Source organism: Pinus tabuliformis, chromosome Q, assembly GCF_031772625.1.
Source record: "Pinus tabuliformis cultivar Carrire ecotype Pingquan chromosome Q, CPIR1, whole genome shotgun sequence".
Classification (NCBI taxonomy): Eukaryota; Viridiplantae; Streptophyta; class Pinopsida; order Pinales; family Pinaceae; genus Pinus; species Pinus tabuliformis.
Genome location: NC_142296.1, coordinates 55,359,934 through 55,372,463, shown reverse-complemented (window position 1 = coordinate 55,372,463; position 12,530 = coordinate 55,359,934). Strand labels below are relative to the sequence as shown.

General features: G+C 38.2%; 1 protein-coding gene across 4 annotated transcripts in view; it reads left to right on the top strand.

The window, feature by feature from the left end:
* The window catches only part of LOC149218269 (uncharacterized), a 410,979-nt gene that overhangs the window by 174,732 nt on the left and 223,717 nt on the right, over nt 1–12,530 (top strand). For 2 of the 4 annotated variants that reach the window (XM_089382375.1, XM_089382374.1), the window contains exon 4: nt 10,550–10,675. The exons of 1 other annotated variant lie outside the window; for it this stretch is intronic. In XM_089382375.1, the coding sequence (XP_089238501.1) occupies nt 10,550–10,675 (126 nt within the window). The remainder of the gene's footprint in view (nt 1–10,549; nt 10,676–12,530) is intronic. One more of the 4 variants, XM_089382376.1, reaches the window with a different exon arrangement.

Genomic DNA, 12,530 nt, shown 5'->3' with positions numbered 1-12,530 from the left:
TGAAGAAGCTCTCTTGTAAACTTTTCTGGTGCTAATAAAGAAAGACTTTGGGGTTCAAATCTTGCTGGTGTTACTCTCTGGAAGTGCTGTGAGCTATTTTATTTTCTGCATATTTTGATTTTCAGCCATTAGTAACAGCTTATTATAGAGTATTGTTGAGCACAGGTATCTTGTTCACATGCTAGGGTTTGAATGGTATTAGGTTTTCTGAAGTAATGGCAGGTATCTCCATTGCTGTTGAGATCTAGTATTGTTTTTTCTCTCTTTATTGACAGTTGAAATGAGCTGTGCAGGAAACCCTTATTAAAGAAGACCAGTGGGCGTTTGGGGAAGTTCTCGGCTGAACCAACCATCTCCCGCAAGCATTTCTTGCGGAGCCCAGCTAGTTTTGATCCTGGGTTAATCATTTAGTTTGTTATCTGATTTGCATGAGAGATTTTTAAGTATTTTCATAAGTAAATCTGAATTTCTAAAATATTGTAGATCATAACTGACAAATCTAGCTGTTAGAGAGTCAAAAGCTGTAATTTTTTTTTTTAGCTGATCTAGGGTTTAAACTTTGTTTTATACGCAGATTTTATTTTCCTTCCTTCTACAGGTTATAGGTGCTGGGGTTTCATCAATAAAATCTGAAGCAGGGAAAGCTTAAATTTTTTTTTTTCTCTGAGTTGCTGTTCTACAAGCGTGCCGAAATCTATCAGCAAACCTGCAATCAACAACAAACACACCATACGTTCCACCAACTTTTCTGCTGTTCAGTGAGGCCTCTCACGCTGCCGCCGCCAGAACATCCGTGGGCCTGTATTGGATCCACGCAGAAAACGTTGAGGCTCTGCTGCGTCCTCACTCTAATTAGCAGTCACCTACGCAGTCATACTTCTTCCCTTTTTGTGCTATCGAGCTTCTGTGGATCTGCATATACGCATGGGGTTTTCTACGCTTTCATATCCTCCTGCATTCAATGTTTGCTGCTCAGCTTGCAGCCTCAACATCTCTACACCCTCGCCGAACCAGCGTTGAGGTTCTCTGCCCGTCTAGCAACTCACGTGCTGCATAAATCTCCTCGTTCTGCAACAAATTCACTGCTTATCTGCAACGTTCCTCATCGAAACTACCAGACCTGTGAGCTGCGTGGATCAAGTGCTTGCCCATCCGCATCCTCTCAGTCCGCCGTTAAAGAACATTCCGCCGTCGAGAGCTGTAAATCGCACAGTAAGAGCACGTTTTTGTTGGTATATACATGCGTTGGTTAGCATAGTTAAAACGTTTTTTTTCTTTTCTTTTGCGTATTTCTTTTATGAAGGAAGCATTCAACAATTTACGCGTTAGTTCACATTTTTTTTATTTTGCTTTAGTATTAAATCACGTTTCGTTGTTTAGATTTAAACTTCAATTTTTTTTAGTACATAGTTTCGTGTTAGATTCATAACTTTAGACTAGGTTATATTAGATTTTATTTTCTCTAGTTTAAGTTTTGTTTATTAATTTTTAGATTTAGGTTTTATTCAAATTTTAGTTTAATCTTCCCCTTTTAATTTAGTTAGTTTAATTTTTTTTTAAAATCATAAAAAATCATAAAAAATAAAAATCCCAAAAACATAAAAAGTTTTAATCTTAGTTTTTTACTTTTGATTTTATTTAGTGTAAGTCTTAGTTTTAGAATTGATTTTTAGTTTGAAAGGGTTAGTTTAGATTTCGTTAAATAGATCTAATTTTGTTAGATTTAAAAAGAAAAAAAAAAAAAAAAAAATCAGAAACCTTTTTATTTAGACTTTATAGTCTTGTTTTATTTGAAAAACGTAAAAAAATATATTGGAAATATTTTGCCAGATTCAGTCTTGGCTCGGGGATTTTATCACATTTTATCTTTTCTGCTAAGGCTAAAATTTTTGATATGGAATAAATGCTTATTTGTTTTATGCGGGTCTGCACATGAATGATCATTTTGAAGATTAGCTGCATGAATGTGATATCTGGTTAATGTTCATAATTGCGTGGTTGTTTAAAGCGTTTATCTTTCAAAATTTTTAATCGCTGGATATCGTTATTGAGCTTTAATCATTATAAGAACATTGTGGTTTTACTGGATATCTTGCATCGTTCAAGTTATTTGATGATAAATGATTGCTGTACATGGTTTACATCTCTGCAACATCTAGTAAATAATCGTTTAAACATCAAACCCACAAGGCACTGGTCTTTTAACTTAACAAAATCAATTTAGTGCTCGTTTCTTCGTGTCTCCCAACCCAACTGGTCGACAGTTGGTCTTCATCACCTCATAGGGTCTACCCCCCTTAGCCGCGGGAGACAGGCTTAAACGGAGAGATCGGGGATCAGAGTGACAGCCCCCGGTCTGAGCGTTGTCGTGTCAATCTGTGCGACAACAGGGTTGATGCACTACTATTTGGGACTAGAAGTTTGGCAGGGACCTGATGAGATCTATCTAGGTCAAGCAAAGTATGTGATTGAGATATTGAAGAGGTTTGACATGATGGATTGCAAACCAATGACAACCCCGATGATCACAAAATTGAGAAGACTAAGGAGTTCTGAATTGAGCCCAATGGATCCGACTAGATATAGACAATTGATTGGCTCACTGATGTACTTGGTGAATACTCGACTAGAAATATGTTTGTAGTAAATGTTCTCAGTCAGTTCCAAGTTGAGCTGAAGCATGATCATTGGATAGCAACCAAGCACATTCTGAGATATCTGCAAGGTACATTCCACTACTGCCTGAAATATGAAAGGAGGAATGATGTCCACTTGATTGGATATACAGATTCCGACTGGGGAGGCAGTGAGCAGGATGGAAGGAGCACGACAGGAGGATGTTTTAGTTTGGGGTCATCCATGGTCTCATGGATGAATAGAAAGCAAGATTCAATTGCTTTGAGTAGTGCTGAGCCTGAATATATTGCAACCTGCGAAATAAGCAAAGAAGCTGTTTGGTTGAGGAAGCCGCTTTTTGACTTGTTTGAAGGACCAATGGACCCTACAATGATGCATTTTGATAACACCATTTGTATAAGATTGTCTAAAGACCCAGTGTTTCATGGAAAGACAAAGCATATAAACAACAACTATCACTCATTCAGAAGCTAGTACAAGATGGCGTGTTGCAACTACAGCTACACTGATGAGCAGGTAGCTGACATATTGACAAAATCTCTTCCTAATAAGAACCTTGTGTATTTGAGAGACAAGTTTGGTTTGGTTTGACATATCCTCCCTAGTTGAGAGGGAGAGATAGGCACATCATTCTTGTTTTCACTTGGAAAGAAAAAATGGAGGATTGGGTAAGCATCTGGCATCTGATACTCTTTGAGGATGAGGTAGGGCATCCAAGATAAGAGTAGCTGAGGACCGAAATTCTTTGAGGACTAGCTATCCAAGATAGGAATAGTCCAAGGAAGGACATACTCTGTGAACACCCAGGTGGGGTATGTGCCTTGAGAGACAATGATGATGGTGTCTATAAATCATTGGTCTCGCCAACATTGTGCTCTGATCTTGTGGAGAGATAGAGCTGTTAGTCAAGGCCTTGCTATGTGACAATGCTGGTTGTTATGATGCTAAACAGATGGGTTACCAATCCGACTCTTCTTATGAGATCTCTTCAAATTGAGAATGCCCATGTACCATTTATGAATACCTCCCTAGTTAAGAGGGAGTGTTGAAAAATGTGTAACTAGGTTCAATATTCATAAATATGAAATGTACTTTTGATTCTTGTATTTTGTAAAATGAAAGAAAAATTATTATTGTTATTTTTGGAGCATGGGTTTCATGCTCAAGGTCTTTTATTTTAGAGGTCAAGCACCCATTGAGTGCTTCTAGGGTTTTTCCTAGGTCAAGAAGTCAAAAGAGTCATTGTCATAAGTTGAAGACCCCATCAGGCACATTGTAACTTGTAAAGAAAATTATTTTTGTCATTAAAAGTGTCAAAATACCCTTCAAGACCAAGTCGGCCTGGCAGCTGGAAAGTCGACCTATTTTGAGGAGCCACGTCCACCTTGAGAAGCCTATATAAAGGAAGGAACTCGACCTCCTTGAGATACATTCATCACTCACTCATTCAAGCGAAGGAGAAGAGCAAGAAGGCTAGCGAAGAAGGAAGAGGACAAAGAAAGATTGTTTTTGGGCTAATTCTCTCTCACACGTGCGAAGAAGTGAAGCTAGGGTTTGTTGCTTCAAGGTCGAAATTCTCTATCTGCTGGAAGAGGATCAAAATTGCTGGAAGAAGGACCTAATAGGTCATCTACTAGCCCTAGACAAGGAAGCAAGGAAAGCAAAGTTGCTGGGAGGTCTTGGAAGGCTAATTTCACTCACACGTGTGGTTGCAACAGTTGTTGTCGGGGGCCGAAAATTTCAGACATGCAGTAGAGGCCGAAATTCCGAAGTTGGGGATCAAAGTTGTGCTGTTGGAAGAGATTTGATTGGGTTTGACTTGGACAAAGGAAGAACATCATCATGAAAGGTTGGACTTGGTCTTGGAGGGTATTGGTCTTGGTCTAGAGGCCTTGGAATTCGTCTATTGAAGAATCTATAAAAAGAGAAGAGATTTTCATGTTTTCCTCTTAAGTGGAGAGGTTTTGGCCCTGGCTTGCAACCTACATTCTATGTTCTTGTGTACCATTGTTCTTCTTGTTTTGATATTTGTTTGATGATATACAAACATAATAATAATTGAAGAAGCTCATAAGTAATACAAGTTAAAAAGACATCACAAGCAATTATCATAGAAAGAGAAATCATCCTAATTATTGACCTATATATTTCTGAACAACCAGTAGCCCCTAATAGCCACTAGTGTAGACGACACATTTTGCTGTTTGATCTCTGCTCCTTGAATCAGTCACATGTCTCCTTGCCCATCTGTCGAGAGCATATGTTTGAAGGTGGGAAATCCAACCCTAAAGGTATGTTTTTCATTGTGCAATCAGGTGCTTATGCTTGTTTTTCCTTGGGCATATTGGGCATGGATTATTGGGTGACTTGAAAGAAGGAAGGATTTTGACCATAGTTTTGTTCCCACCTAAATGGGGGGTTAATCCGCAATCCTAGTCTCATGGGATCTCCCTTATTGGCATATGGCTTTAGGAAGGACACTACTTGGGAAACCCCATTTTTGGTAGCGTGGTCCCATTTTCCTATTTCATATTTTTCACTCCCCTCTGCACATTACAAGCCCTATTACATCATCTTTCCTCTCTGGGTCCACAAGGAACTGGTACACCTCGTCCCCTTGCCCACGTCTTGGTCGGGCTTGGAAATGTTTCCATGGGGGTTGATGCAACTAAAAGAACATTAAAAGCATATCATGGCCACAAGCAAGAAACAAAAGAAAAGAATATTCTAAAATGCAAAAGATGGCTGGGACATTGAAATAACATGTGGGCAAAAGCCAAATATGATCTCTATCCCTTATCATTATGGGCATCACCTTGATTCCTAGGGCCCATGAGTGCCCCCAAATCATTAAAAAACCCATGTATGTCCCAACCCTTGGTGGGCGGTGAACTGCACCGCCTTAAGGGGGTAATAATTGTCAATGTTCCATTGAGTTTCCAGGATAGGGAAGCACAAGAGCGGGAATATGCACAAGGGGGGTGTATATAAGCAACCCCAAAAATTAAGGAAATTTCAGGAAACGGGGTGACGTTAGAGTTATAAAAATTATAAATTATTAAAATCTTAATATATAAAAATAAAAAATAAAATCCCAACAATATGTCACTAATTAAATAGTAAATCTTAATAATTATGAAATATACATCTAAATTGAAATTCATCATTTCGTATTAGACTATTATGAATTATCATTTCTGCAATGTACATCTAAAAGTGAATTGAATCCATCATTTGACATTATGCAATGTTCCATCTGAATTCATCATTTGGCATTATGCAAAGTACATCTGTTAAATTCATCATTTGACAATTGAAATTATGCAATGCACATCTAAAGTAAATTCATCATATGATAATGGCATTATGCTGAAGTCTAAAATAGCCATAGAATACTAAACTAAAAGTAAACACAAAAAGCAGTGAAATAGTAAATTTCTCAAAAAGTACTAAATAATAAATACTAAAAAAGTGAAGAACTTAGTCATTATTGTCTAGAGTCAAAAGTTCAAAATTGGAACAATGAAAAGTGTCTGGGTATCCCCCTTGCATCCCCCCTGTGTTCCTACAAGTGAAACATGTTCCCTCACTAGGGAAACGTTTCCCCAAAAGGGGGACAATGGGAAACGTTTCCCCAGGAGTTTCCCTGTCCCGAGAGCGCGGGGGAGTGAGGGGGCATGCTCCCCACCCTGGGGAGTGCATCCTCGTGGAACACTGAGAATTGCTTACATTATGCACAACATGCTTTCATTTCCCTAGAGCCCTGAGTAGTAATACAAAGAAAAATCAAGAAAAAGAAAAAGGCTAATGAGGAAGTGTGGAAAAACAAAGGTCGGGATAACTCATGTATCCACAATTGCTCCCTCCTACATCTATACACCCAAATATGTGGACATCCCTCATCATTACCATCCTTGAACCTGTGGCCTTTGGCTTTGAGATCCTCATGTTCCCATCCATCTCATCATTATTCACATGACCCCTATCAATTCAAGGATGTACCCTAGACCTGTTTTTCCCCTTGAGGGGCTTGGAACACTTAATAGGGTTGTTTGTTATCCACTCCTACCTAGGGAGGTAACATTATTACAAGCTTAAAGCCCCAAATTTGGAAGGGAATCCCACTATGAAGTCTCAATGTGCCCTTGATTAACAAGCTTGGTTCACTTAGATGCACTAATGAATTATTGTACCTGATGGTGAGGAAGCACATTGGATCTTATATGTAATTGACAGGTGGTTTCATCATGGGCTGGGCAACTTAATTGGGGCCCAAGCCCACCAGAGGATCATATTGACACTCCCAGGGGAAGCATTGAGAGCCATGGGACTCCATCATGTGTTAGAGCATCATTTCATGCCATGGGCACCTTCAACACCCTCAACAATCTACTCATTGCCCCATACTATTTGCAAGATGATGCACTTGGACCAGTGTACCCCGGTTGACTTAGCATAATAAGGCAATTGATCTGAGGCCTAGATGAGGTTTGTCTCACCCCTTGAGACATGGGAGGGCAAGCACCATTGTTAGAGCCCTCATCATTGGAGCATTATAGGCTTTTCTATCATCAGGAGACCCATGAGACCAGTTCTTGTGCCCCAAACCCAATTTGGGGCCCCACATGATGACTTACATGGAGACTAAGGGGCCATCCCCTTGTTTGAGATTTATAGAGCTGTCTCTCACATTTTGGCACAAAGAGGACTCAACATGGCCCTCCAGTGACCCTACATCAGCATGACGTCATCAATTCGGCTACCATTTGGATGGCTAATTCATAATTTATGAAAGCTACTTGGTTGCCTTGTGACCAAGGCTTGTATTTTGCACATTTTTATAATGTTAGGGGCCTTAGGCTAATAATTCGACTTGGTGAGACACATATAAAATTTAAATAGAACTCACCTTCATTTGTATTGGATCATCATCACACTTGGGATTTTCTGCCTGTTTGGCTAATTCACACTTTTTCTTTGGTGATCTTGTGGAGTATCTTGGATGCACTATGATATTTGGAGCTGATTTTTGATCTTGTTTTGGAGCTACTTCTTAGATATGGATGGATATATTGCATGATTATCTTGTAAGTTCTTTTGTTGATGGAATCTTTCTTTTGAAAATGTCTAATGTATGTAATTGCTGCAACTAAAGTAAATGTTATTGTGCCCTAATTTTGTTGAAGAAATTTTTGGAACCTATTTGGTTGGCTCTTGCATATGTTACTCATGATATAACATGCAATGAATGTTCCTAGAGATGAAATGTTATTTTTCGTCATGAAACTCTATATTTTAATAGTAAGTAATTGTTGAAGATTGGTAGCGAGGGCATCAACTTTAAACCTATTTGAAGACAAATTCGGCCAATCTAAAGCATCTATGACTGCCTAAGTCACCGGATTCGTCCTAAACCCCCTACGAATCCCGAATCCAGCGAATCCGACACGATTCGGTCCGGATTCGTGTCCAAATCATATGACACATCGTGTCTTTTTCCGACACGTCGAATCCGAGGTCGTGTCACGATTTTCAAAAGCGTGTCGCGATTTTGGGAAACGTGTCCTGTTCATGGTAATGTTAAATTCTTAAAGTAAAAGTGACATTCTCCTTAATCTTCATTTTCATCCTTTTACTTAAATTTTTAACATTACCATGAAATGACTCAGGATGTTTGAGAGTGGTTTCGGCCTCATTGGATTTCATATGGAGAATGTAGAATTTTAGATTTCATTCAAAATCCAACAAACTTATCAGTTTTTAAGGATTTTAGGATTTTAGGATTGGGGGATTGCAATGTTTCCATTGAATTTTGTCATGTATTAGGGTATGGAACTCATATTTAATCAAGAGCACCAATCCCTCTATGTACGTTGATGTTAGTGACATTGGTTGTCGAACTCCTGTATCATGACCCTCCTAAAAATGTATGCATCACTCAAACAAAATCTTGACTTGACATGTTATGCTTGTTCTATCTTATGTTAATGCTTAAAGGGTGATATTAATGACAAAGATCCCTATACAGATACAGAGGTAATGACAAAGATACCTCTGGATATTAATGCTTAGAGGGTGATATTAATGACAAAGATCCTGATTTTCCAACAAGACTAAAAAATTAGACATTTCTCGTGGTGGCAAGAGGGCCAAGCATAAGAAATAGATAATAGATTGACATGTATTTGAATTTTGTATGTACTATGCATGCTAATAGCTATAGATGAAGATCTATGTTTGAAATCAATAAATTTGTATCATTAATTAAAATTTGTGTAAGAAATATGATAATATCTAATTTTTAATATCTATATATATATATATATATATTTTTTTTTTTTAATAAAACAATATATAATGTGTCCTATTCCTGGGGATCAGCGTGTCCGAATCCGACACCACGAATCTCGAATCCTACGTGTCCCGAATCCCCGTGTCAGGTGACTTAGATGACTGCATTAGCCCAAGGAAGAAGGCACTGTCCCGAGTCAATTGGTAATGAAACTTCCCTTTCTCCATAATTCTCCCCTTTAAAATTTCAGTCCCCTTCCTCTTGGACAGCTGGACTAGGGCATCAAGCGAAATTCTCTAGGGAGTGAATTTTTGGATCCCATGAGCACAAGACTTTTCGTTAAGGTCTTGTCTAGAGGACCTACAAGTTTGGTAGGCTTCTCACGGTTATACATCCATAAAATCTTGTGCCCTAGGTGTGACCTATCTAGCTTGTATCTCCTTAGTTTGGGGACTTTTTGAGGGTTGTATGAGCATATTCATTGGAATAAATCATAAGAAGTCCTTTCTCCTTCTTGCCTTGACCTTGAGAGTGCCTTTGTCTACAATAATTCTCAAAACCCTAGGTCTCGTGCAAGTCTTTCTTAGGTCTCTTAAAGGAAGTGAAGAGCATCTTAGAAGTGTCAAAGCATCACATAGAGATTCCTTGAGAGTTCCTACCTTATCATCTAGAGTTTCAATCTTGGGAATAACTATTATCAACACATATCTTAAACCCTAAGTCTTGATCTCCTCATCTTAAGGCCTTTCATGGAGAGCGTTTTAGCTTCTTGCAAGCATTGGGCCATTGTTGTGTCTCTCCTTGAATGGGCTTTGTGGAATCACAGCGTACCTAATCGTTGATCTATTTATCCCAAGTGATTTCCTTTCCATCGGGACCCCTCCCATTGGCGAAAGTCCATAAAGAGCAGGGGACATTGACTATGGTGACAGTGGGTCATTGTCCCATTGTTATCACCTGATCTAGCTCTTTGTCCTATAGTGTTTCCCTTCTTAGGGCCTGCTAGATTGTGTGGTAACATAGCCTTTCATATTTGATTGCTATATGTATAAAGGAACTAACATGGTTAACATTAAGCATATTTTGAATCGTAATATTACATTGAGTGGAGAAGCCCTCATATTGCAAATTATTTTTCTATTTGATTTTACTACTGGACTTCTGATATATTCTACTCTCTGCCCTGTGCAGTTATAATTCGTGCCTTTTTGACTAATATTCTTTTCTAGCTCTGTATTGTTGTTCCATCATGTCCTACGATTCACTTGAAGTGGATATCTCCCTTTTGCTGTCATTTGTGTCATTGATATCTTCAGTAGTCCTCTTAACTGCTTGCGTCACACTGCTTACCTTCTTTTTGGTCCACCTCTGATATACTCTGTCCAACACATTCACAGAACTTTTCATTCAAATTGCAATTATCCCTAGGATAGAATGTTTCAAATTATCGTCCTAAACAGTTCAAAAGCTGACCCATGACTATCTTCGGAGGGGCAGAATAATAACAAATTTGAAATTATTGATTATTTTGATGTAGCGTTGGGCAGATAAGCAAAATAATGAATCTGAATCCAATTAGTTTTAATTTAGGTTAAATTTGCACTCTTTATGCTTTTGCAGGGATATTCATCTTTAGCTGTTGCCTTGGTGCTACCTGAATCAGGTCGTTTAGTGGCTTGTGAAAGAGATGAAAACTGTCTTGCAGTTGCCAAAAGGTATTATCAACGTGCTGGTGTCTCCCACAAGGTGATTAGCAGGAATTGAAAGGATAGAACGTTTGTAATATTTCTTGTCTTTAGTACATTTGTAATATTTCTGATCTCGATCCTGTGTTTCTTTTGTTTTTGTCTCTTTGAGGGTGGTAATTATTTGGTTAGAAGGATATGAGATTATAGCTTTGTCTTGTTACAAAAATGGTTACACGTTTGATGGTTATAATGGAATGAAATTAAATATCAAGTTATTATTTAACTTTTTGACTAGAGTTCAATTTGTTTTCTTTGATTCTTTTTATGTTTCATTATTTTTTGGCACTGAAAGTTTCATTGAAAGACAAGGCATGTTAGTCATGACTCATATCAGTGCTTGATCTTTCATGGTTTGGGTTAGTCATTTTAGCTCATGAAAGCCCTATGGAGCCGTTTTACATTACATTCAACTCAACATGAGATATCAAATCTGAAAATAAAACCAGAAAGGTGTATTTTCATACTATACCGACATAGAGAATTTGTGGAGTCGTCAGGGTGAACTTGATGGCTTCAAAACATGCTTGCTTCACCCAACAAACAACCAGTTTTCAAATCTGCAATAGGGTAAAGGGGTTTTTCTTTTAATGGAGTTGCCAAGATGAGAAAAATCTTCAATAAGTCTGTTACTGATCTGACTAGTAGTGTTGCTAAGGTCCGGGCAACTTGTTGGATCGGCATGTTGAGCCTCCAAAATTGCCTTCTTTTTGACAGTTTATCTCTTATTTTCACCCATTTTCGTACCGTTATATCTCTACAATGAGTTAAGAGTCAGATGCGCCATGGAAATACATTAATAAGGTAAATGCCCATTATCATCTCAAATCTATACGTTTTTTTTATTACATTGGTTTTATTAGACATAAGCTACTTAATTGTGCATATTCTGCAAACATTCTGTAGCTGATTCGAAGGGTCTATAGGATCCCATCATCCATGTGTTTTGAATCAGCCGGAGCATACCCACAGTGGTCAAATGTTGCCAAGATGGTGATCCACCTATAAGTCACAGGTGGAAGTTCATAGAATCAACACATCTCTCAAGTCAAACCTTCGGTCAAAGCAGTTATGGCTCACCTATAGTAGTCAAAATATCAAGCAAGTGAGGTTCAAGAATGAAGATTTAAAAGATTGAAGTTGATAATGTGCCTTCTCACGATTCGCTTCTCCGACAGCAAATCATGAGAAGGAAGATTCTTGTTTTATTTGAGAAACTGAGATGTCGAATTTGATTTCTAATAATAGACAACAGACTCTCGGGTTGTTAGTCTAAAAATTCTATCTAAATGCTTCATCTGGAAGCAGATAGACAGTTTAGAAGTTGATACATTTCAGACTTATTGTTATTAAAGAGTGTTGAGAAATCTAGGGTAGCTAGATTAGGTTATTTCTCTTACTTTGATAACTGCTTGTGATGTAATTTTACTTAACTTGATTAGCTTTTTCTTACACTTGATTATAATTAGAGTTCTTTATCATCAAACAACTACCAAAAAATAAAATCAAAGAGACAATAGGACACAAGATGTAGGCGATCAGCCAGGGCCAAAACCTCTCCAACTGAGAGGAAAACCCATAAGAATTCTTCTCTTCTTATAGAACTTCAATTGACGAATTCCAAGACCTATGACCCGTGACCAAGACTCTCCAAGACCAAGTCAAACCTTGATTCTAGCAACTTCCGCAATTTCGACTTGCCAAGTCGATTCTTCTGGAACTTCGACCTGCCCAACACATTCTTTTGCAACTTCGATATGCCCAACAAAATCTTTTGCAACTTCGACTTGCCCAACAATTCTTCTGCAACTTCAACCTGCCCAACAAATTCTTTTGTCCAACAAATTTTTCTGCCC